We start from the raw sequence: 27,496 nt of genomic DNA on the forward strand, positions 1-27,496 counted from the left end.
AATAGCCAAATGAATCACATTCAGATTGTGCTTTAATCAAAACAGGGTTCCCTCTCTCAAATCAAGCCAATCAAATACAAAATACTATGACTTTTACTGACAAAAAAACTGACTTCCCATAACTTACTATATAACAAATGGAACAACAAACCAATGATTTCAGAGCAGCCACATAGTCAAGAATCTTTTACTTTTTAGCACACGAGATGAATAAATGGGCATTGAATACACAAAGTTGGACTACTCAAACAAGCAGTAAAGCTACTACCCACTACCCAGATATACAACTTGCTCCAACAAAATTTCCTGATATGACTTTGCCCCCAAAATGATAACATTCCCTGACTTTCCATAATTTGATGATATTCCAGACCCGTGGCAATCCTGACAGAGAATAATGAAGAAAATAAATCAATTCCCTGTGCGCGCACGCACACGCACACACACGCACACACAAACACACATGCACAATGATTTACACTAAAAAGCAGTGATACCATCTAAATATCCCTCAGCTAAATAAGAAGCAAGTAATGACACATTAAAAGAAGAGTACGCCTAAATGCCTATATGCACTCACAGAGACATCAAATAACTCAAGATGGCATTTTTGGATGAAAGGCTGGAAATAAACATTTCTAGCGGTAACAGCTTTTGGCGTATGGGTGGCTGCGTCTGTCTGATATGGAGCAGCACAAACAAACAGTGAGGAAATGAGTGGTAATTCATAAACAATATAATTTCCAAGAGCTTAATAAGAATTTGAAAAGCAATCATAAGGGACTTTGTGCATATTTCACACATCCTTCTAAAGACATTTGTTGTTGTTGTTATTATTATTATTATTATTATTATTATTAATACAAAAATAAACATTTAAAGTCAGGACAGGAGCACCATAAACCTCTCTGATTGACTGCCAACACAGATAGTCAAGGCCTTCCAGTCTGCTTCCCACTCATGTCCATGGGAATCACTGCCCAATATCAGTCAAAACACATTACAGAGTGAACACTGAACATCAATGCACAAACGAGACCTGAGTAACCTTGCGCTAGTAAAGGCAAAGCCGTAAAGGTCAGACACGGAAAATCTTGAAAGAACCTACTAAACTGACTACAGAGTTGAGGTGTGATGTTTGAGTGAGACGGAGCCCCATTTGCATCTCACTGAGGGGCTCCACAAGGGATTCCACCAAGGTTGAGCATCAACCAAGACAGGTCTACTTATGCAGACCCGGATGAGAGAGGGAGGGGGAAGGTCGCCTCTGTTTCAGCTGGTGAGGGAAGCACTTGCATCAGACACGCTATTTAAAGACTTGAACGGAGAAAAAGGCCCAGGGAATAAGCGCTCTGTTAGCAGTACACCCGCAGGCAAATGTCACCGAGTTTGCTATAGAGAAACATAGGTGTTCTTCTGCCGCCATCTGGTGGACAAGGTAAGAACTTCACTCTACAACATGAAGGCGTGCGGTCCAATTTGTACTAGCCTGATTACCATCGACTTTCAAAGGCTCTGCGAGACTTTAGTCTGACCAACAGCCTGTGCTAACATGGTTTCTTGCAAGCGCTGGTTGACCCGCCTCCTTTAAGTGCCTCGATTTGCTACTGGTAGATGTCAGAAAGCGGTTTGCCGAGTTTAAACCAATAACAACACTCTTTCCTCTGCCTTGAACACGCCTCTACCCAGAGCCGTTGGAGCTGCTCAAAGTTGATTGGTTCTCGACCAAAGGGGGCAGTTCCGCAGATTTCGGGAACTCAGAAATCCTTCTCAATGAGCAGTTGACCAGACCAGCAGCAAAAGCCTGAAGGCGTTGCGTCACTGGGAGGGCGTGCCAGGCTAAATTTGTACAATCTTTACGTAGTCTGTTTAATAGATATTAAAACAAAACGTAAGTTAGACTTTAATCCAGCAGAGATAGTTCAGTTCCACCTCATTTTAATTTCTCACGTTTCGTTCCATTTCACAAACAAATGAAACAGAGACATGTTATGGCGCAGAGAAAGAAATCCTTAAGACATACAAAACCTTGTTACACAACCCCGTTCCCCTCTAAACACCAACCCTGCTGTGGGTCTGATGAAGAGGTCACACGGAGTGTCCCAGCTGCCTGCCACTCAAACTTGCTGAGCTTGCAGCGGGCGGATGCCAAACAAACCACTTCGGCACAGTGGGCAAAACACTTGCCCTTGGTGCCAACCTCATCAGCGGCGACGCTAAATCCTCGTCACCAGTCACCTTGGCACAGGGGCTTGGCGCCGTTTCCGTGGCAACGGCTTAGGGGACCGCGTAAGACGGCAGCGTGCTATTCTACAGGCTGAGCTGTGAGATATTGAGAAGGAAAAAGGAAAGGAGTCCATCTCTCTCGCTCCTCTCTCAGCTGCGTTTGAAACGTCCACTCATCCACTAGTGTGCACTACCTAGTCTATACCTATAGGGTGCTTATTCACTAAATAGTGCGCCATGGAGCGAGTGAGTTAGTGAGTGGGTATTGCAAACCAAGACACTCATAAGTAATGACTGGGAACTAAGTATGTTTGAATTGAAATGGTGAGGACTTTCAAGGGGGTTGGCTATTTTTGCATGCTACTCCTGCGTCTCTGTCTCGGTCTCTCTCAGAAGGCTCTGCCAGATGATCACATTTTGGAATGTCAGTTGACAGACTTGGTTAGGCCTGTTCTGGCTGGTAAGTCGGAGTTGGCTCCCAAACACCTGAGCGAAGGGCCAAACGCACTGGCTGGGCTGTGTGACGAGAACACATGCGCCAGCGCTTCTGCAATCGGAGATCAGAGTCGCTCAGAGCGAGGCGTTTGGATTGGAACATTCACAGAATACTCTGAAATGAGCCTGACCAAAATGTCACATACTGCAAAAACCCCTGTGGTTTGAAGGGAGATTTTTATGGCGCACACGTGTGTGTGTGTGTGTGTGTGTGTGTGTGTGTGTGTGTGTTCACATGGATCTGGTGCAGAATTTGATGCAATGTTGACAATGCAAGGGACCCAGCCAAGACAAGAGCCCTTACAAGCAGGGAGGCGTCACAGCAACAGGGAACATAGCCAGTAAACACACACACACACACACACACACACACACACACTTTACATTGCTCAAAGCAAAAGGGCACAGTAGTTCAAAACTGTCAGGAGAAGACATTTCAGAAGAAAAGATGAAACACTTCGGTGAAATGGTTGGTGGAAAAAATAAGCTCTTCTGTGGAGTGGGGTGTCAGTCAAGTGCCATATTCTGAACAAGAATAGCAGAGAAAACACACACACACACACACAAAATAACACTGAGCAGCAGTGCTCCAGGCCATCCCCTGGTGGAATATGGGGTGGGAAGAGAGAAAGATAGAGGGAGAAAAGAGAGAGATAGAGGGAGGAAAGAGAGAGAAAGAGGTGAGATTAGTCATATGCTCCAGAGCTGGAGGTCAGGGAGTCATGTGGAGGGCACCCTAAGGAAGAAATGCTACCAAGGAAACTATAACTTAAAGCAACCAAAAAATTAAAGCCTCTGCCATTTTTTCCCCATCAGTTCATTCTTATCGCATTGAAGAAAATAAGCTTTTCAGTAAAGCCACTAAATGCTACAGATTAACCGCAAGAAAAAATAGTATGTGAGAGAGACAGAAAAAGAGAAAGAGAGAGAGAGGGGGGGGGAAGAGAAAAAGAGGGGGAGAGAGGAGAGGCCCAGAGCTGTGTGAAAAGAGTTTCTGCACGGTGACTGTTGAGCTGTTCATGCTACCTGCAGAGGCGGCGAGCTGGAAACTCAGCAGAGCTCTGTGTGTGTGTGTGTGTGTGTGTGTGTGTGTGTGTGTGTGTGTGTGTGTGTGGAATGAGGGGAGCTTTAGAGGTCATTTGCTGTGTGCTGTGAACTCCAGGGGGAGCCTGGGCCCTATGACAGAGACCAAGGGCACACACACACACACTGTTTTTCTTCTCTCACTCTCTTACACACACACGGACGGTCTTTCTCTTTGCTCACTTTCTCTTTCTCCCACACACACACACAGAATGTCAGATTGCCAAGTGTGCACAATTTGCGGACACACACACACGTATGATCTTTCTCTATGCTCTCTCGCTCTCCTTCACACAGACACACACAGAATGTCAGATTGCCAAGTGTGCACAATTAACCTACACACACACACACACACACACACACACACACACAGCGTAGGCTACAGCGCTGTCAGCAGCTCTTATCGCGCTGAGAGTGAAAATGACAAAGTGCACACACACACACACACACACACATACATACACACACACACACACGGGAAGTGAAGAGAGGTGCACTTCCTGTCCCTCTCGTGGTGTGTGAAGTGTGAGAATGATGGATGGTGAGAGAAGCCTTACACACAAAGCCACTCTCACACACACACACACACACACACACGGTTCATATGGAGTGTACAGCTCGACTGCTGAGGCGCACACACACACACACACACACACACATACACACACACACTGCGGTACTTTTCAAAGACAGCAGCCCCCTGGCTGCTCAGCGCTGATTGAACAGATGTGAGCAGCGCTGATGCCCACAGCGTCCACTCCAGCCGCTCACCAGCACGTGCAGCCGTTACAGCCGCTCCGTCCACAACATCTCACTCGGCCTCGCCACGCACCTCCACATGCACCACCCTCTAAACGCCTCCGGACTCTGTGTGTGTGTGTGTGTGTGTGTGTGTGTGTGTGTGGAGAGAGACTGGGGAGGCATGTGACACACAGCATGGAGAGATATGGAATAAGAATGTGTTCACGAGTGTGCGTCCTTCTTGGGAGAGACTGTGTGTATGCTTATGAGGGAAGATTAGGGGAGGAGAAAAGAGAGAGAGAAAGAAAGAAAAAAAAGAAAGACAGCGAGACAGAAAGACAGAGACAGAGAGAGAGAAGAGAGAAAAAGGGGAAAAGGACAAAGAGAGAGAGAGAGAGAGAGAGAGAGACTGCAGACATTCCCAGCAGGGGGCTGCTCCTTTCAACACAGCATGCCAGAGCATTAATGTATGTGAGAGTTCCGTTAAGTGGAGAGGGAAATCAACAGGGACAGAGAGTGACTGATGTGTGTGTGTGTGTGTGTGTGTGTGTGTGTGTGTGTGTGTGTGTGTGTGTGTGTGTGTGTGTGTGTGTGTGTGTGTGTGTGTGTGTGTGTGTGAGAGAGAGAGGGCGTGAGTGAGAGAGAGAGAGAGAGACTGTGTGTGCACATCAGAGAGACAGCAAGATAGAGAAAGTAGGTGAGACAGGGTGTGTGGACTGAGACGGGGTGCAGTTGTGCATGTGATGTGAGTCAGAGTGAGTGTGTGTGTGTGTGTGTGTGTGTGTGTGTGTGTGTGTGTGTGTGTGTGTGTGTCCATTTAGCTTATCCAGCCGTTTGCCTCACGGTCCCTCCAGTCCCTATCAGCTGTGCAGAAGCCCAAAGAAAGGCCAATCACCCATGGGGCAACAAACTGGAGCTGGAGATAAGCCTGCCCTGTGTGTGTGTGTGTGTGTGTGTGTGTGTGCTGTAACTAGCCCAACAGGACTATTAGAATTGCCATACGGAGGAGAGCCCAACCCAGCCCAAGCAGACAGACAGTAAAGCCAGTTAATAAAGGATTAGTGATGAGAGCACCCGCATTAGCTGGCTATCTAGTCCTCGGGTGGGAACACTGGGAGGGGGTGCCATCGTGTTGGTGAGTGGGTTTGTGATTGTGCTGGTGGTGGTGGTTGGTGTGTGGGTGTGTGTGTGTGTGTGGGTGGGGGGGGTGGGGGGTGGGGGTCACCCTTACCACAAGGTCACAGGATGTGACATGATGCAGGAACAAGTGAGGAGTGAGGGGTGCATGCCGGCTCGCTTCCAGACACAACACCATTAGAGACTGACACGTACGTGTGTGTGTGTTTGTGTGTGTGTGTGTGTGTGTGTGTGTGTGTGTGTGTGTGTGTGTGTGTGTGTATGTGTGTGTGTGTGGTGCTTTTATCTTCAGGATGAGTTTTCTTCCCCCCCTACCTCCTCTCTTCATCCTCAGAGACCCCCCCCCCCCCCCCTCTCTCTCTCTGTCTCTGTGACTCAACGGTTGGAGTGTTCTGTGCATTAGCGTTTGATTTGTTCGGCTCATAAATTCTGCCTTATTTCTCCGTTCTCCTTCAGAGGGCACGCCGTCAAGTGCATCCCGTTATGAATACACAACCACGCAAAATACTGCCCCCCCCCCCCCTCCCCCAATACACACACAAACAAACAAACAAAACACGCACAAAGAGAGACGCACACGCGCACACACACAAATCTGTGGAGATGTGTATAGGGCTAGAGGTTCATCGCTAGGCAACAGGCATGTTTGTGTGCGGACAACACTGGGCAGCTACAGAAAGCCATCTGGTGATGTAACCTCTGAGTCACATACTCGCATTCATACATGTGTGTAAACACACCAACACACACACACACCCACACACACAGGTCAGGATTAGGGGCAGGCACTACTCAATAAGGAATTACGAGAGCCATCATTTAGAGTGAGCCAGCCTTTTTGTGGTAGGAGCGTGTGTTTGCACTTGACTATATGTGCTAGATCACTGAATTAGCTTTCGCCTGACAGAGACGCAGTAAGAGTGCCAGCATACAATTGATTATTTCTTGTTTTATGGCTGTGAAGCCTGTGAGTGTGTGTGTGTGTGTGTGTGTATGTGTGTGTGTACACACCTCTAGGCTCTATGCCATTCAGCCATGTCTGAACGAGCCTTACAACTCTGTCAGAACTCATAACAACAGCCATCAAGACGTCTCCATGTTGCGCTCACTGTAACTCACTCTCCAACCACTCAGGTCTGCAGGGCAACTGACGTGTGCAGCCCTCCTCCCCAGAGCAGTGACGACCAATCACAACACAACATCGGGCCTGACATCACCAATCACCTGAATCTGCCACCTAAGGTGTTACTCATTGACATTTACATTTATTCACTTAGCGAACATGTTATATCCAAAATGACCAACATACTGTATGTCTGTTATATTTACACTGTCCCCAGAGCAACTTGGGGTTATGTGCCTTGCTCAATAGCACCACGGTGGAAGCTGGGAACTGAACTCAGAACTTTTCAGGCTACTGCACGCTAGCCCAGCTCCTTAATCACCAGTCACAAACTCAAAACAACTTTCAGTGAGACTGCTGTGGAATAAGGCTAAGAAAGCAACTGTGGATAACCGACGTACAAAGTAGGCAAAACGGTCTCTTGAGCCCCGTTTCTCAGCCAGGACGCAGCACTTTGTAGCCCTGCATCCTCCTGCCTTTTGTGAGTTGAGAGCACCTCTGTGCTGTAGCTGTCACGACATAATTAGCAGGCAGACGCTTTCATTACAATTTCTAATCATCTGTGTTAGCACAAGCATAAATCAGTATGTACTGTAGGTACCTGGGAAACCTTGGATATGGAGCAATGGCAGAGAGAGGGAGAGATATCTATTGATATTGATATTTTTATTGTATGGAAGACAATGACTAGATGATCAAGTAGACAAGAACATAGTGATGGGCATTTTGATACCACAGATAAATGAAGGCCCAGTCTGCCAATGCTCGGAAAAATCTGGAACAGAGTTTTATTACAATGATGCGCATCAAGGGAAAGACAGCATGACTTCACATAAAGATCCACCAGCTGCTCTAACTAAACAGGAAAATAGTCAGGGTTTAAGTGTCCCTCCAGGCCAACGGGAGATGGTGTTGGTCATCCCATCTGGACTACACATGGACCACACGGAATGACACCCTCATTAATGCCAACCTGGCAATCCAAGGAACTCCGCCATTGCCGGTCCCAAGCCCAGATGAGAAAGGAGGAGGGTTGGGCGAGGGGCTAGCAACCCCTCCCTGTCAAAAAAAACCTTTGCTACAGAAACGGCAACAAGAAATTCAACAGACCCATCGGTTCTGCAATCCGGAGCAGAGAGCAACTGACGCATGGGATGTGCCCATGTAGAACAGCAAAACACTACCATAACAGTGCCCCTGATCTCTAAAGACATACACACCACATACTCATATGCGTGCAAACATAAGACACATTTTAATAAACATAAATTAACAAATAAGGACATAAATTCCTATATTTTAGAACCATACGTTCTGATTCCAATAGTGCTAGTAATGAGTGTTTTTTGAATGTCGTATGCATGCACAGCCTGCCAGTGGCTACTGGCCATCAGTAACTGTGTCACTGACAACTTGTACAACTTGATACCAAAGGAAAGAGGAAAACAGACAGAGAGCAAGAGGGAGAGGAGAGAGAGAGAGAGAGAGAAAGAGAGAGAGAGAGAGAGAGCAGTCCGATTTGCATAACCCTGTACTTACAATACCTATGGCTGCATATGCCAATGCAGCTTGTGCACTCATATTGGGTATTGTAGGTACAGCAGTATGCAAATCGGAACACGGCAAGAGAGAGAGACTGACACCTGTCAGAACAACAGCAACAGCAGGGCGTGTTGTCAGGGAGGGACATCTGAGATTCTCGTGGCCGGCCGGTGGAAACTCCTGAAACAACAGGAGGAGGAAACCAGAGCTGGCTGCGCCCGGCGCGGTCATGGAGAAGCGGACGCGCCCGTGTGACGGGCCGCTGCGCTGCGTCTCAGGTGCGCCGGCTCGGCCATGCACACACACCCGAATGTAGGCCACCAAAACACTCCCAACGTCATGACCTTGGGAATACGCTGTCTCTGTCTCTGGTTCTGTCTGTTTGCCTAGGTTCACCATTTCCTTTTTTTCCTGCCTCCGTCTCAAATTCAAATTTCAAAATCAAAGGTGCTTTATTAACCTGACTGTTTGGTAAAGTGCTGCCAAAGCTAGTGTTACAAATATACATGTATAATGTATATACAATGTAACATGTGAGCACAAAATAAACAATAGTAGAAATAATAGGATGATGGGTAGGGGTGAGTGTGTATGTACGTGTGTGTGTGTGTGAGAGAGAGAGAGAGAGAGAGAGAGAGAGCGAGCGTCTGTTTGTTTGTGTGTGTGTGTGTGTGTGTGTGTGTGTGTGTGTGTGTGTGTGTGTGTGTCTGTCCCTCTCTCTCTGTTCCTTCCTGTCTCCTTTTCTTTTTAACCGAGTATGACTTCCGTCACAGCACACGTGGGAGATAATAAAGTGGGATTTGGGTCCAACAATGCCCTCTCATACTTAAAGAGATTAAACAGTGAGCACGTGAGCCCAACCCGAGTGCTGCCCGCCGGTACAAAGACACAATCGCTCCTTCGCTGAAAAGGCCCGCTTTGGTTTGGTGGCGCACTCTGACGTCAGAGCGAGGTAGGGAGAAAGAGAGGAAGCGGGAGTGAGAGAGGGCGAGAGGGAGAGAGAGAGAGACTAATATAAAGACAAAGGAACAGAAGGCAGGAGAAAGGGACCGAAAGAGTGAGAGCAGCAGGAGAGGTATGGAGAGTGAATTTAGAAGACTTGAGACAGTGATCCAGAGAAAGCGACAGAGACTGGTTATCCCTGGGGACTTGATGAACGTGACCATGCATGCGGTGGCCCACTGAACAGCCACACACACACACACACACACACACACACACACACACACACACACACACACACACACACACACACACACACACACACACACACACACACACACACACACACACACACACACACACACACACACACACACACACACACACACACACACACACACACACACCTGATTCGCAGCCCATCTGCAGAGAAGCTCAGCAGTACGGCTTGCGCACATGCAAATACACACACACACACACACACAGCAAAACTAGATGATCCTCTATGCTGACAGGCATGAGGAAGGAGAGAACGGGGTCAGTGGTACGCCCCGAGCAACAACTGCCATTGCCACTGGCTCACTCTGTGACACAGCATGACTGGCCAAAATTGTTTTCAATGAGATAAGATGAGAAGTCTTACAACATCTCCAACTGACTTTCTGATACACTTCAGCCTTATCATGAGCATGCATTTTGAGAAGGCCGTGACTTGCATTCCAAGAGAATTAGAGGATTCTCTGTGCTAATGGACATACCCACCTGGCTAGACCCATCCCCGAGCTATGCATCTGAACAAAAACGTCACACATTCCACTAACCACAATAGGCAAGACTCTTTCAACTTGTTTTTGGTCATAATTACAGAGTAGACTATTACTCCATAAATATGTTTGCTTGGATAACCTTAAACCAAAATTCCACATGCAGCCACGGGTGACCTTTGCCCTCATATCTAAAATAAAAAATGCTGAAATGCAATTAATGAAGCACAGCCAAAATTACTCTGTTTCATCATATTGCATGGATACATCCAATTCTGGTTCAATTGGGAACCACGTCCACATGGACTAGACTGGAAACTCTGTTCTACCTTGCACAAACTAAAATATGTATGAGTATGTGTAATGCCACAATCCAAACACTTAAGGCTAAGCAACTGATTAGATCATTAAAGAACAATGTGAAGTAGACAAAGATACCTTTTGTTTGTGATAAAACAGTTCCCTATTCTGGAGGGGGGAAGTGCCCGTTTTATGGTTTATTTTCAATCTGTTGCTCACCTACTGAAATCAGTAACATGGAGCTGCACCATTTAAATTAGCCAGTGGACCCCGATAGACCACTTTGGCTTCAGCAAATAAGCATCCATTCCATGATGATAACATGTCATAAGACAGGCACCTGCGTTGATTGTGATTATGTCACGCGACTGTAAAAATGTCTTACACGCACATACTCAGTTATATGCAAGGACTGTCACTAGTATTGTAAGTGTCTTCAATGATTTAAATAACGTTTCCTGTTATAAGACATCTACGAGAATAATTAGCGGCGCTAACGTAGCTACAAGTTGCTGAGGCAAATGTTAGATTCGTTCAATCTCCTTCCGCTAGCTACTAACACCTAAGTGTCACACTTCGATGTTGTCCTTCTTGGTCATTAAAGAGAATATATGGCATAGGAAGTGTTGTGGACTATGAAGAAACTATGTTTTCCGTCCATACATAAATAATGAACCAAGGACGTGGCTTTCAAACGAGGTTCCACCTAAACTCCCGTCTTAGCTAGCTAGACAGCTAGCAGGAAAGATAGCATCCCAAGCTAACTAGCCAACGGGAGGCAGCAGTCCATGGATCGTACGGCTAATAGTGAGCTAACTTAGCTGAACGGTAAAGCTATATTATCCATACCTGGCTGTCCAGCTAACACCTCACGACCAGCTTGCCGTTTTTACTGAACATATAGTTTTACATTATACGCAAGACAATACATTTCCATGAATGTAATCAGCTATGTCATGTTCATTGGATGCCAGTTAGTGACTTCTACGGACACATTCATGAAGCAAAAAGCGGTGTTTCTGCCACAGCTTAACGTTACCTTTAGCCTCACAGTCGGCGCAGTATTTGTTGTCGTCCTCCCTTAGCATTTTGGACAGTGTGGCCTGATGCTGTTCATTGAGTTTCTGGGCCTTTTCTCTCTCCGATCGCGTCGTCATTTTGCTCACTGTTTGTTTTACCGTTCTTTATGAAATCGCCAACTTTGCCCGTTTTGAATGTGGTTAACTTGTTCGCGTCAGATGGCAGACCATCCCCCGGGGTAACGCAGCATACACACAGCTGGGAAGGGAAAAGACTGGAGCGGAGTATGGCAGAGAAATGTAAGCACCCGGAAGCGGAAGGTTTTTTGTAGATTGAAGCTAAATCTTGATTTTAAACGCGATTAAATATCGATTCTGGTGAGTTTTACAGTAGGAAAGGGCGAAAACATGTACTTTGCCAGTGGTCACGGATTAAATATTCATGTTGTAGGTTTATGTCAGTAGTAAATCTTGAAGTTTTTGCTTGTGTTTGACCCTGCATGCGTCAAATTACGTATAGTTTGACGCACACAACTCGTGTAACTGATGACGTTGATGACAGTGATTTGAATGAGCACTGAACATCCATGCAGGTTAGTCGATTTTACAGTTTTTACGTAGCTAGATATAATCTACCTCAAAAGTATGGGGGTTCAATTCAAATCTACTCGCTATGTTTAACATTATTCCATTTCAACACTTGAATGTAACTGTGTTTGTAAAGTATTAGCTCAGACATGCATAATGATATGTATCTCCAATTAGGCCTATAAAAGTGCAGCCTCATGATCTCACCATAGATTTGTTGCTCAGTTGAAAATGCTTCGTACCCAATTGTAACTTAACAGGTTACACCAGAGTCCTTCCATTATGATCTCTGGTATTTTCATTTAGCAAAGCCCCTAAATGTATTTTTTTTACATGCACACCAGTAATTCAAAGTCCTTCAAATTCAAAGGGACAAGGCCAAAAAAAGAGTTGCAAATTTCTGGTACGCAGTGCACCGAAACACACTGCCCAATGTTCACCAGAGACATTTTCTTCCTCACATTCAGGAAAATGCCTACAATCACTCTGTTTCAAATATATCCTAAACGAGCAAAGCAGTTTTCTGGAGCAGTAGAAGGATGTTCAACTGCAAGCATTAGGACATCAGGTAAGGAGAACAAAGACTAGCTGGCAGCATTTTGCCATTACATCCAGCATGAATTACAGAGGAGGAAAGCTCAGCTTCAGAACATAAAAGTCCTACCTCATATATTCCTATTCACAAAATCAGCTGATTCCACTAATTCAGCCAGGTAAATCAAGTAATTAGTGAAATCACCTGTGTTAACAGGACTTTTCCACCTCTGACCAACAAACATACAAGTGAGAATCAACACCATGATGAAAGTATTTACACTATTACGATACACACTATGGGTGCCTCTCATCATGCCTCCTCGATCCTCGATGCTCGATCCTCGAGGGCCGTTCCCACTGATCTATAACTAACACTGGATAGACTATCCCATTGTTTCCCCCCCATCATTCTTTATGTAGATCAGTGAGGATCGAGGCATCGAGGAGCGAGGGAGGACGTATAAACGCTGCATGAGACGCACCCCATGAGCCTATTTCACAAGATGTCGCCACTGTGTAAACTAACTTCCTCTGGAACAGCTCAGTCTATAGGAAAGACAGAAACAGGAAGATGTTTTACCCTGCCAATTAAGGCATCATTAACATCAACTAGGCCAGGCACCTGGACACTGTGAAATTGGCTCATTTTGGTGACATTTTGGTATTTTTTTTTCCATGTTATTACCACAACGATTTGGTAAATCTACATCTAAAGTAGCCAACTAGATAAGTAAACAAATACAGACACAAGTGACAACCATTTATTTTGTCTCACAAATACACTATATATAGAGGGAATGACTGGAGCAACGGCTCAAACTGTACATCATGTTGTCATTCGGATAGTTCAACAAAACTATTGTGCAAATTTGTAAGATCCACTACTGCGTTCACAAAGAGCATGATTTATGTGGAAATAACAAATGGCGTTTGCCTAAAGAATAAACACATTAAACAGCACATATTGACAATCATTTCGTTTGCTTATACGGTATTATTTGGGGGAGATACTTTGCATCTCATCCAGAAATGTCTTCTAAATGCATGACTGCACTTTCAGGTTCGTTCATTATGATGTAAGTGGGCCAGCGATGTATTTGGACTGGTCTAAAAGTCAATGCAGCGGCCTTTTCTCTCCCAGTCCCCGTAGCGGGTTGGCTCAGGTCCCCTTGGTCCTCCTTTCTCTTTAGTGTCAGGGTTCACATCGTCAGGGAATTCTGAAAGGATACAGTGTTTATATTCAGTGGAAGTACTGCAGTAATAGCCTACTGTGTTAGAAGGGCTGTTCTGAACAAGATTACCTTGTGTCGTGATGTGAAACTGTGCTACTGCACAAGGTGCCTCTCATTCAGTGTGTATACGTCCTCCCTCGCTCCTCGGGCCTCGATCCTCACTGATGTACATAAAGAATGATGGGGCGGCAACAATGGGATAGTCTATCCCTTCCTCTATCTTTCTTTATGTAGATCAGTGAGGATCGAGGCCCGAGGAGCGAGGGAGGATGTATAAACGCTGAATGAGAGGCACCCATAGATAGTATAGGGCTGTCAGGCATAATTAAAAGAGAAGCATACACTGATTAACTTACTTTGAAGAGGATCCTTTACTTTCGTCTCACTCTCATCCATGTCAAAACGTCCCTGAGGTGTTTTGGCCTTTCTGAGTGGTTCCTTATCTTTACTCACGCCACTCGCTGTCCTGGAACAAGCTTTGGAAGGAAAATTGACAAAATTACCATATGCTTTCTATTTATAGTCATAGGGCACGAGCTGGTGTATGCCTGCAAACCAGCCTATATAGGTACATACATAGTCATACCATACAGTTACATTTCAGTCTAAAATATGTTAGGCTATTCTATCGGTTGACTTTGGTGTGATAGACATTGCAAAATGTAGCCCACCCTGACAAATGGGAACACACTCACACAAAGTTGTAGTTAGGCTACGCAAAAGCTGGATAAATGACACATTTACTCACCTTTTAGGATGGGCTCCACAAGCAAGCCTTTAGATAGTACGCGCCTGGTGGATGTGAACGCGTGTATTACTGACATGTTGGCTATATCAAGTTATTCCGCAGTTTCAACTGGAATCACGGAGGACAACAAGCGTAGTTACACAAGTATCATGTTTGGCCATCTAAAATGACGTTTATGTTTTGTCATCACAAGGCGCCGTCGTGCTCTCTTTACTCAAACGTGCTGCAATGTCGCCCTCTAAAGACAGAATGCATGTTAATACATGCACCTTAATTTTTTTGTTTATTTCATTTTTTGTCAGTTGATTCGTTGAATATCAAATTAATTCTTTGCTAGATGGCTTGACCTTCATTAATTTATTTAGGCATATTCATCATAAATACTTAATACAAAGTTAGGTCTAAGCATAGGCTACCTTGCCAGACACCACTGAACTTATGGAAGGGTTTTTTGTTTGTCTTTTGCCAGATTTTATTTACATATTTCTAGGACATATGTGTAGGCCTACCCTACTCTGATTCCAAATATACATTGACTTACAATGGATACTTAGATTGCCATGTATCTATAGACCCTAACAATAGTAGATAGTTTTGCCATGCCTTAACAGATGGGGGGGGGGGGGGGTCTTGTACTACAAGGTGTTAATTACAAATGTGCTAAAATGTTTGCTATCATCATTCTTTCATTATAGGTTGTTAGATTAAACTGCCACTTAATGCTGTTGTTTCTCAGCGAGTTCAGAATATATCAGGGAAAGACAATGTGTAGGCCTGTATGTGGATAAGCAAATGTTTTATTCATGGTTGCTATTTGTAATTCTGTGCCTTGTTTGACAGATGTGTATATTGAATATATTTGGAAAAGATGTAAACACACAAGTAATGGGGCTTTGCTTACAACATATTAAGCAGGAGAGAAAGTATTTACATACTGCTCTTAAAAAACTGGACAAATATTCACCAAATAGAAAATCATGTAATTTATTACAAATGTGTTGTATAAAACCTACACAGGTTTTAATGAACATAACCAGAATATCTAAAAACATAAACGTGGAAAAAAATGCATGCTGTACTTTAATGTTTGACTTACATAAAGATGATGCCATTTCACATTTTTAAGAAAAGTACACCTCCTTTGCATATCCTCTTTCAACTTTAACATCAAATATACAACTGCTTTGTTTGCCGGCTATTTTTCATTTTTTGAAAAGAGCTTCCAAAGGAACAGTTGATTGCAGAGTAAGCCTCTACTAAAAATTGAAGTATGTTATTGCTGTCTCTGAAGGCTGAATTTGAGCATACCACACTGAACTCAGTGCCAGTGACCATTTGCTTTGTACATTTTGCAGAGCTGAAAAAGTGCCTGGAAAAAATCAAACCTGATCAGCTTGGTTTGATGCCTCTTCTCCCCCTTGCACAACCACATTTTGTGGTTATCCTTTCGAAACGCATACGGAGACATCAAATGTACTTCTGGCATTTCTCATCTTGAATTTGTAGTGCTGGTGACAAGATGGGTCCTGTTATGACCACTGATTCACTTTTAAATATTTGATACTGTGATGTGTAAGGAAAACCCTGTTAATTTCCATTACAGCTGGGGGGGGGGGGCATTCATCCCCACTTTTGGCCATAGCTTTTTTTTTTTTTTCAAAAAAATATTGGATGTTTTTGCTGACTTCCAAATAGCAACTGACCCTGTTTACCAGACCTGTGTCAAATCAATGCAATGTCCAGTGGAACTGGTTTCTATAAAGGCAGGATAGTCTCTTCACAGAAATCTAAGCCTAAGAGAAACTATTTGGGGCTGTGCGAGAAAGGGGTGTTGCTGGCATGGCGCATTGAAAATTATAATTTGAAAAAGTGATGATGAAACGGAACACCGCATTCCTTCGCTTGCAGTGGGAGAGCGAGAGAGCGAAAGAGGCTCCTGCACAGTCTCAGAAACACTCCAACCCATCTGCCCAGGGTTAACCTCACAAACATAATGTAAGACACTCCCTCTAGAGCTGGGAGGCCATACATTTATCATGCAACCACTAATGTCACTCACTCTTTGGAGAATGCCATCCATCATAACGATGACTGGTATTCAGACATATTATCAAATGTTGTTTACAATCCATATACAATATTTTACCAATAGATCTCACAATGCTAGTCTTTGCATACATGGTAATAAGTGCATTGGTATGGGAAGTAGATTACACAAAATACAAGAAGACCCTCAGTCATAAGTTATGAGTGCTGTATAAATCTATATTCATCTTCAAAATGCTTTTGAATCACAGGTGAACGTTAATGTAATGTAGCCTAGTGGTTGTTCAAAATGTGAGTGACGTTTTAAGTGCTTAATTGACGTAGCTATTATGAAGACACAAGATGAAGGCTTACAGGATATGGCACTGCATGGATGACCTTGGAAATATTTTCAGTCATCCATTGCGCAATGCGACGGATTTGGCAACAAAAAACTCAAAGTAATTCTATTCAAGTAATTTCATGAAATGTATAAATGTGTTTCAATGTATAAATGTGTTGTGTTGCAATTTATAAACCTTCGATTTAGCCTACTCCTGTGGAAAGTGGAAAGTACATGGACGTCCCATAAGTAGGCCTAAGTGTTTTGTTAGTTATTTATTTTGTAATAATCCACAACAGGAGCCGCCCGCGCCTAATAGGCTATCCAACAGAATTTCGTCTGCGCACTGTTCTGGCAAAATAATAATAATTAAAAAAGTCTTGTATAGGCCTACTATAAGTCTGTCTGATTTATTGAATCTGTCAAAAACGCATATAGCCTAAAGTATTCAAAAAGCACTAAGAAATACTTTCAATCTCCGAGATTAATTTAAGATTAATTATTACTGTCAATGCCGCTGAGTGCGAGCTCAGAGAATTAAATTAGGTTACAAATGAATTAATTTCTATAGGCCTAGTGCAAAAAAAAAAAAAAAAAAACTATTTTTAGACCTGCACTAATTGTCAATCATAGTCCCAGTATCCGGATTTGAAGCAGTACAGTGGCGTGTCTAATTTTACCCCCAAAATAAATTTCTTCTAGCTCGATTAATTCGTACAATAGCATATAGACAAATGCGTTTGATTTTAGGTAAACGTCTACTACCTATACCACCGGGTTGAACGCCTTCAAGCTAAATGCAGTATTGAGTATTGAAATAACCATAAGTAGGCCTATGTTGCCTGTGTGTTAGCCAACTGAATAAATATCATAACGGGTTGAGGGAGAAACAAATAAAACGTTGCCTCAGAGAGAACCATTTCTTGTTCTGTAAATTATCCTTGTCCATGGTGAAAAAAGTGAGTAAATATCCACAGTTACTCGCAGGCTGATACGCTGCTCATTTTTGCAGTGTTCTCAGTCCAAGGCTGTAGGTTCTGAAGTGCAAAGAGGGAGCTGTTGTGTAGGCAGATAGGGTCCGGGTTGGCCGGCTGGTTTATAGTCTTTTGGAAGGCTTCTTGTTGGAGCTGCATTAGGATTCGGTTCGCCTGCTGCCGTTCAGCCTCCCTCTCCTCCGCTGTCTGCCGCCTTGACGTGAAGTTAAGAGAGTTGGGTTATATAGACACAGGTAAGGTATCAGAGCCCCTCAGTACTGTATTTACATGTCTGAAGAAATATCGCGTGTAGACCTAGAAATGGGTTTGTTACATGTGAAAATGGCACCAACTTCGCCCATAGAGATTATGAGCCTTCAATTGAGTAAAAGCCCACGTTGGACAACCTAGGCTAGAAAGCAGCGAACAGATTGTCTTAAGCACTGACCAGAGAAAAGCAGCGAACAGATTGTCTTAAGCACTGACCAGAGAAAAGCAGCGAACAGATTGTCTTAAACACTGACCAGAGAAAAGCAGCGAACAGATTGTCTTAAGCACTGGCCAGAGAAAAGCAGCGAACAGATTGTCTTAAGCACTGGCCAGAGAAATCAATCTCCAAGTGTGCTAATTACAGCAGCACGAACAAGTTCAAGTTCTTCCTTGTGTAACTTCGACATATTTCTAAATAGGCCTATTACAATGCAAATGATTAGCCCACTTTTTTCTTGCATTTTACGAGATGAATCATAATTAGGCAAAGGTCAGAACTGCAAAAACTTTAGGCTAGTTAGATATATGAAAAGTTTAACATGATATGCATTTATGTGAAATAGCCTATATTTCATTGAATTTAAAACATTTATTCACATACAAAATTAAATAATGTCTCACTCTATCTCCCAAAATTATTTGGCTTTACAGGTTAACAATCCTCATTTTAATTACATAACACATGGATAATTTTTTCATCCGATGTTAGATAGCGTGGAGACATGGCGTTGAATTAGGCCTACCATAGTAGCACATTTACTTATTGTATTTTACACGTAGACATTCACTGCTCCATGACAACAATCGCTTCATTGTACAGTAGACATATTAATGTTCAGGCCTGTACCCACCTCCATTTTGTTCTTCTGTTCTGGAACCATGTTTTGACTTGTGCATCAGTCATTTTGAGTGCCTTGGCCAGGGCTGCTCTCTCCGCGGAAGCCAAGTACTTCTGTCGGTGAAAGCGCTTCTCCAGCTCGCAGATCTGCAGTCGAGTGAAGGACGTTCTGGGCTTTTTCTTCTTCGGCGGAGTCCGATTCTGGTACGGATGACCTATACGGCGTGTTACAGTGAACGGTGAGAGGGCCACTAGATCGGGAGATGGGGGCAAAAGCAGGCGGTAAAATCAGCAGGGACAACAGCAGAGCAGAGTCATTGGGGAGGTGAAAGTACGGTTAAGGCAAGCCCGTAGGTAGAATACGACACGGGGATCAGGTGGAAAGCACTAACATTTTAAGAACTTTAAGATAGGCACTTGGGATAGAAAGCTGATTTTTTGCAAAGCAGTAGGCCTTAAGCAGAGGAACAGCATGCCAGTCAAGGATCACAGATTCTCAAACTTGACAGTTTGTTTTACTTAGCCTTTAATTAAGTAATTGTTGCCCATAACTTTAAAGAAAGCGCATGACAATGATAGGTTTTCCTCCACTTTGCAGTTAATAAATCAATACATCGACAAAGAGGACAATCTAAGATTTTTTAGCATTCCATGGGTGGTAATGCATATAGGCCTACCGTGGACTACACAAAATATCACTACAGCGGTGGTAGGCCTATCCTTACCACACATACAATTAGTGTGACTGAAACATACCCGTGCACAGATGATCAATAAATTAATGACAAAGTGCATGTTCCATATTTGTTCCATGTATAACCTGATATCTGGGTTGTTCATGAATGCAGGATATTGTAGGCCCATACATTCTACTTGCTTTTTGGCTTTCGAGAAGACATAAACAACCCAAACATTCGATGTTAAATAAAGCATCTTAGAGCGCACGAAAGGCTCCTTCTCCATAAAGTGGTTAGAAGATGATGCATTACTTTAAGCCTACCTGTAGTGAATCTGTCTTTGGTATATCTTCTATTACTCTCCATCCAGGGAAACGTTAATCCCGTGAGGTTGTTAATGGTAGCCATGTTTGCCATACTTGGCACCGAAGCACCGTTGGTGGTTATTGAAGAGTGCATGCTGCTAAGCGGTCGATGCGCGGGCACACGGATCACCCCTGACGAATTAAGACCATTCGCGTTGACGCTCATGCCCATGTTCATGTTATAAGTGCTATTCAGCGAGCCCATGCTGCAAGCGTTGCTGTTGTATCCACCAGCGTTGTTGCCATTATAGTTGCCGGTCATGGTGTTGTAAGCGGTACTGACGATACTTCCCAAGCCGTAGTCCAGGTCCTGCATCCTCGGGTTGGAGATCATGCAACTCCCCTGATCCGCATTGTTGAGTATCTGGTCAATCCCGAAACTAATGGTGTCTACGTGAGTTTGGTGGAGATGCCCACCTATATGTTCCATGGTCTAGTCGAAGGAACTCTCCTCGGAATGTGTGCGTCTCCCACCTTGCACGCGTTATCTTTAGGCTTTTTAAAGTCTGCTGAGTCCTGCTTCCGTCGTTATCTAATAGGTGTGAGCTCATGTGTGCGGGAGAGTGTGGTTAAACTATACTCGATTGTCTTGTTTTTCACCCCTCCCTTTTTTTGGACAAGAGAAGCTGCCGGCTTGAGCTAGGAGGACATCAATCAAAATGCCAAATAGGCAGGGTAAGATTAAGACTCCAATTTTAGGCTTCGGGACCCAATTGGCTGCCGAAATCACGACGCGCTCATTTTGTCGAACTGGTGATGAGAGCTCTGGGATTTCCTCTGAATACGAATCTTGAATGCTCACTTTATTAAAACCAAAATAAGGTCTCGAAGATATGGTCAACGTTCATAAATGAATTAATTCATAATGGAAAAATACTGACACCATCCTCAAAAACAGACAATTCCATCCAACGTAGGTAGAAGTTATAATTTGTAACATTTATATTTGCATGTTTATGCTAAATAGGCTACAATAAATATGAGACCAACATATATTTAGCTTAATGTTCCTCAATGAATACAAATGAGCGTAATGGTTAGGGCATGTAAATAGGCTAGCAGATGCTTCAGATAGATATTTAAATATTTGCAATAATGAAAATCACAGTATACTGTATTGATCTAATCTGAAAACCTGCATTTATCTCTGTCTTTAACCAAAATCACGTCGCTGAGGCTTTCCATTAAATCAGACTGAGGTCAAGTGGTCTGATCCACACCGAGGAACTCAAAATACCTAGGAAGATTTTAAGACACTGAAGTCCTGCCCTTTGTCCCTCTCCTTTAAGTTGTACTGACACTGACGTTTTGGGGTATTTGAAAGCTTCTGGTTATTACTGGTTGTCGCCTAAACTCGCTGACATAGGTGTCGGTCGGATATACTGCCAAATACCACAGTAGGCCACAGTGGCCTACATTTACAAAAAGCAAATTTTATAACTGAAACTCTTCATTTCCAAACGAGGTGTGACAAGTGGTTCTGAGTTGAGGATATGATTCCGATCTGGCCCCCGCAATTTCGCAATGAACTCATTAGGCTACATTAATTGAAGACTTACTTGCAAGCAACTTCTTTTGCCTATTTAATTTTTAGCAGTTTAAAACAACCCAACTCTAATACCTAGCTGACTACTAGCCTACGTCTTTTACCGGTGCAATTATAATTGCGAAATTAATTGTAACCTATTTTATTTGGAGATCACAGTTTGAAGTCTCCAATCTCATTCACATGGACAGCTGGTTTATTAAACCGTCAATGGCGTTCGTATAATGAAACGTGTGTCGATTAATAGGCTACTCCAGATTTTATAACTCCCATTGCATTTTAGTGCATTTCATTTCCTGGTTTTTAATGTACCATATATGTATATATAATTGACGCGTAGCCGACTTCTTATTTCTAAAATGCATGTAGGCTAATTTGACAGTGTAAATTGCTTATACTACGACCAATATAATAATCGAAAGAAACAAAGTTACTGAATATAGCATGTTTATTCAATAGCCACTAAAACGTTGTAATTCTAAACATGCAATTAAGTAAGAGAGAAATGGGGAGTCCGATAATTAGGCGTTTAGTGCATTGATTCTTTTCCATGTTAAACCTCTGGGATGTGATTACTCAACGTAGGGTGTAGTATTAATATTTCATGAGTCCTCAGATCCATATAGACAAAGTAACCGACATTAAAGATGAGAGAAAACCTTTGGCACCATATTAGTATCATGACAACATTTGCGGAACAGGCTAAATCCGTGTTTGCAAAATTCCAGCAATTTAAAAAGTTCGAACCAGAACGCAGTTGTTGCAGTTAATGGACCATCTATACGTTATTATTATACTTCATTATTTTTTACAAATATAGCCTGCCAATTGTATTAATATTATCCCTGATTTATGCAAAGGGTTAGATGTAAGTTAATGTAATTAAATGTACATGGACGGCTGTGTAATGGAATGTGCAGTGCCCGTGTGTGAAAAGAATTTCCCATCGAGTTATTACGCATTTTGTCCGTAGGGTGTGGATTTGAGGACACACCAGACACCTAGTAGGCTTTGTGATGTGTGGATGTGAGCGAGAGTGGCGCATAGGCTATCTAAGGGCGCTGATATCCTTAAGGGCACTCGAGGCATGGTCAGTGTCAGCTGGTCCTACTCAGTTATTGAGTGGCCATCTTCTGCCCCTCTGGTGCACTAATGCTGTTCCAAGCGTTTAGACTTTTTATCCTGCCTAGTGAATACTGCCATGTGGCGTAACTTGTGTTGAGTAAAAGTAATTGCTCATGGCACATGAAGAGGGCTTAAAATAAGGGATTTTATTGAATGCATATTACTTTCAGCGTGCTGTGTATCATATTAGTTTCAAAATTTGCTGATAGATTAGGATATGGTATTATTATTATTATTATTATTATCATCATTATTATTATTATTATTATTATTTATGTATTTATAGGGTTTCCCGATTGTTTCAGTGAAATATATCATTTGTGGTTGGACGTTTTACCTGAGCATGGCATGTCATATGACATCGACAACACTTAGGCGCCAAAGTCCTCCCCAGTTCCCTTAGCAGCGCGCAAAGTCAGAACCGCAGACAGGAGCAGTCTCTCCAGGACATAACCATTCCATTCAAATGCTATCTTAAGTATTTGTCATGACCCGGTCTAATTAGAATTTTCGCCAAGGGCGAAGAAGTGATGAAAACAATGCAGGCCTTTTATAACCTCAATAACACGAAAGGACATGTATTATCGAGATACTATGAGAAGTGTCATCAAATGTAAACAGGTCGAACGCCAAATTAATGTCAGCGCCTACGTGCACCTATCCGGATTTCCTCTTGTGGGTAAAGTCAAAGCTGTGTGTGTGCCAAGTAAAACTGAGATTCACTCAACTTAAGTCACGTAGCCTAGGCCTACACTTTATCTGTCCATTCACTGCCACGGATGTTTAAACTTTTGGGTATATAGCCTAGCCCTAGCCTACATAATTGGCCTTATTGAAAGCCAATCATTATATTCTAGCAAAAGGCCTCTTTAACCAATACAAACGTTAAGCAGAAATACTTTCTGTTGTCAGTCTATCCTAATGATATAGCCCAAGATCTTATATTTGGCTTTTTTTCTGTACAGTTAAACTTGAAGTGAAATTAGAAATGTGTAGAAGGTCAAGAAAATTCGCTGGGAAAGTGTGCTCGGCGATAATCTCATGACTTCTGATTACTTCTAATAAGCGGATGGTTTGGTGTTAAACTGCTCTTGCACACTTACCCAAATCGATTTGACGCGTGTTTATTAGCTCAGCGCCTACGCTGACATCGTGATTAATGCCAGTCTTTTGTCCGTGGATAGGGCGAAACAATCAGAAGAGGAGTAAGGTCTAAACGTCCTAGAGGTGTTCACAATCTTTATCTTTATAATAATAATAATAATGATAATTGATATTATTAATATTATTAGGCCTATCATCATCGTCATCATCAGTGGCCGGTATGACATTTTTCAGTCTAATAGGTCAATTGTCACTCTGTTTGTTTTGAGATATAGGAAATGACCATCACCGCAGGGACGAGTACAGATCAAACGACACAGTGAAAAAAGGCATCTCTGCGAAGGATCCATTTCCTGCTAGATAGCGTACCGTTCTAAAGAAAAACAAGAGCGCATTGTGGTTCACACTACTCAAGCAGAAGCGATCCATCAAGCTTATCTTGGTTTGTTGTCACATCTGTACGATAGCATGGAATGGTGAAGACAAAATAATAACCGGTGTTAGGTGTATTGTAGGAACGTTTCCCACATAGTTCCAAAGTTGCAGGCTATCTGCCAAGTCTGCAAGTCATGTGATCTTTGGACGGCGCCTGCACTTACAATCTACAATAACGCGAGACTGCTCATCACAGAACTATGCGGTATTTAAGCATTTTGAATGTAAAAGGCCTCTCATAATGATTGTTGTTACTGGAACTGTTTCTGGACCTCTCAAAATTTGCAAGTCGTAATTCGATATTTGTGATGAATAAAGCAACGTCATAACTTCATAGGAAAGTCTGCAAGCCTTCTTAGTCAGCACTGGGTGTGTGTGGTGGGCAATATAGTTTGAAAGCGGACCCTCGGCATGCATCTCTTTTAAGGCGATGACAGAGATGGTGAACTCGTTCAGCTGGCTAGCATACACTCACAGATGGCCACTATGCCAGAGAAAGCTGAATTTCACATCACAACTGTTATTTGCACATAGCAGCATATAGGGGCCATCAACAAACCTCTTAAGACTCAAAAGCCATGAACTGAGTGCTTGAAACATATTTATTGAAAGAAATGGATCAATACATTTAAGAGATACTGAAACCAATGTGGAGCTTTAGATATGTAGAGAGCTCTATAGATAGATAGATAGATGATAGATAGATAGATCCTAGCAAATAACATTGATTGTTTGATTGCCTGATTTATTTGAATTATTTATTCATTTCATTCAATCATTCCTTCATTATGGGTCGTTTAGATATTTCTATGGTTTCCACAGAGTGGGTATACATTCTGGAACTTTCTAACAAGGCACCATCGCTCAAAGGAAAGCAGAGTTTGCAGCTTTGTTTTTCTTCCCATATAAGGAAGATTGTGTGTCAGGTTCACTGTCTTTAACCCCGATTGTAAATTAATGAGCAGGCTGTACAGTCAGAATTAGCGCTTAGAGTCAGAGGGGAAGAGATGAAGAACTTTTGGCGAGTGCTTCTGGAACGGAAACCAGGGCTTTTGAACTCGATAGATGAGGAGGTTCATGGTATAAAATCCATTCATGAAATACAAACCTGAAAGTGACAGTTCGAATAGTGATGATTTGTGTGTGTGTGTGTGTGTGTGTGAGAGAGAGAGAGAGAGAGAGAGAGATAGAGAGAGAGCAAGCACTAAACTAATGATGTTAATGAATAGGTTATGATGAACAGTTAATTAGTTCACTAATTAGGAAGGCCTTCTCTAAGACTTAATTAACAGTAGATAATTAAGTCAAGCTAATTTTTCCACACAGGCACCCTCTAATAATCACTATCACTTTCGCCTCCTAACCAGTGGAGGTTAGGCGTGTATCTCAGCGTAAAGGGCTGAAAAAGGAGCTCAGTCTTTTTCTCACCCGTCTTGACAAATGAGCGTTCCATTCACTTCTTCTCAGAGATTGTGGATGTCGGCCCTCCATGCTGAAGTGCTCGAACGAGACCAGACAGAGAGAGGGAGAGAGAGAGAGAGAGAGAGAGAGAGATTAAGCTCCCATTAGCGGTGTTGTGTCTCCGCCTTGCTAATGAGTCGCTTTATTGATGGTGGGTTTGTCAAACTGCAATGATGAATTAACTGCCATTACGTTAGCCCAGCACTCTGATGAGAGAGAGAGAGAGAGAGAGAGAGAGAGAGAGAGAGAGAGAAAGAGAGAGAGAGAGAGAGAGGGAGAAAGAGAGAGGAGCAAGAAAGAGCACTTACTAACACCAAAGGCAAACGAGATCTCCAGTGCTGCAAATGTCATGGCCGTCTTTGAGCACATTAGGCACTAAGTACCATCTCTCTTATTGGGTATATTTCAGACAATTGCCAAAATCCAGACAAAGCAGTATTTTTCAGTGTTGTATCACTGTGCTTTTGGAGTAGTGGCGGACGAGTAGAAACACATCCTGTTTCCATATGCTGCATACATGCAATGGGAATATAATGGCTCGGTCTAGGAAACCAGGCTCTGCAAATAGACAGTCAGTGAGAGACATATCACTCATTAGGATGAATTAGAGTCCAGATATATGATGCACAGACACACACACACACATACACATATGCACACATAGATACAGACACACATACATATGCACACACACACACAGGCGCGTGCACACACACACACACACACACACACACACACACACGCACACACAGCCTCCCCTGACTCTCCTCTCTCACTAACTCCCTAACCTACGGAAGTCTCCTCCGCGGCCTGCCAGAAGCATGGAGTCCCTCGCTGCCTAATAGCGGAGCTGACATGTCTGACAGGAGCGGAGGAGAGGAGAGGAGAGGTCCCCGGCTCCCCGCTGCCCATTGGCCGGCCGCTCCCAACTCTGGAGTGCGGGCCGCATCCTGTCGCCTGTCTGTGTTTTATGAGGAAGAGACGCGGAGGTCGGCCGCACTTCCCTTCCCTCTGTGTTTCTGTGTGGCTCTCGCGCCGCGTCTCCATCGGTCAATCCACACACACACACACACACACACACACACACACACACACACACACACACACACACTCACATATACACACACACACAGGGAGGTGTGTGTGTGTGTGTGTGTGGGGGGGGGGGTGTTGTAGTGGTGGACGGAGACAGAGAGAGAGCAGCTGGAAAATGTTTACTTCAGTCTGAAGGATGGACTTGTCCTCACCGGCTACTGGGCATTTTGTGGGATGAACACACACACTCACACACACACACACTCACACACACACACACACACACACACACACATACATAGTGCAAGAAAGGAGAGAGAGAGAGACTCATAGAGGCTTTTCCCCTCTCAAATCTAAAATGCAAAATGTTTCTTTTCTTCAGTTCCTTTCCTTGTTTTCTCTCAACTTGAGTTTTCATCGCTCGCTTTTTCGTATGATCCCAAGATCTGACATTTCGTGATTTATCATTTTAATAACAGCCGCATTTTTGTCAGATGTTTAATATTTTTTCCATTAAATTAGGCATGAATTAATATGTAATATTAATAATTTACATGTAATAACAGCAGAATATTTGAAAGAAAAGCCTGCTAAGAAGTTTTAAACTGGTATAACTAGAGGGCCATTAATCAGGACGATGCAGTATGCATGACCCAATTTTTCTTTTTTAATCAGCTTTATTAGGTGCTTGCGTGCACTGTTGCTCCTCTGTGAATGCATAAACAGTTTTTCATACATATATTTATTACAGGCCTGCCGGATAAAAAGCAGGCAATATTTTTTCATTAAGGCAGCTGACTGGGAAAAGGCAGCTGTGT

The 27,496-nt window shown here is 43.2% G+C and overlaps 2 protein-coding genes across 5 annotated transcripts in view; both read right to left on the minus strand.

The window, feature by feature from the left end:
- smap1 (small ArfGAP 1) overlaps positions 1 to 11,698 on the minus strand; it is a 105,380-nt gene extending 93,682 nt beyond the window's left edge. Inside the window, exon 1 of one of the 4 annotated variants that reach the window (XM_062519247.1) lies at positions 11,396 to 11,698. In XM_062519247.1, coding sequence (XP_062375231.1) covers positions 11,396 to 11,513 — 118 coding nt within the window. In that variant the 5' untranslated portion in view covers positions 11,514 to 11,698. The remainder of the gene's footprint in view (positions 1 to 11,395) is intronic. The other 3 variants (XM_062519250.1, XM_062519249.1, XM_062519248.1) reach the window with 3 other exon arrangements.
- Positions 11,699 to 15,375: 3,677 nt separating this feature from the next.
- tlx1 (T cell leukemia homeobox 1) lies at positions 15,376 to 20,487 on the minus strand. Its single transcript, XM_062519739.1, has 3 exons — positions 19,931 to 20,487; positions 18,944 to 19,145; positions 15,376 to 18,036 (listed from the first exon to the last, which is right to left on the minus strand). The coding sequence occupies exons 1-3, from the start codon at positions 20,400 to 20,402 to the stop codon at positions 17,826 to 17,828; spliced, it is 885 nt and encodes a 294-aa protein (XP_062375723.1). The 5' UTR covers positions 20,403 to 20,487; the 3' UTR covers positions 15,376 to 17,825.
- Positions 20,488 to 27,496: the final 7,009 nt, after the last annotated feature.

The sequence above is a fragment of the Sardina pilchardus genome, chromosome 18 (assembly GCF_963854185.1).
Source record: "Sardina pilchardus chromosome 18, fSarPil1.1, whole genome shotgun sequence".
Lineage (NCBI taxonomy): Eukaryota > Metazoa > Chordata > Actinopteri > Clupeiformes > Clupeidae > Sardina > Sardina pilchardus.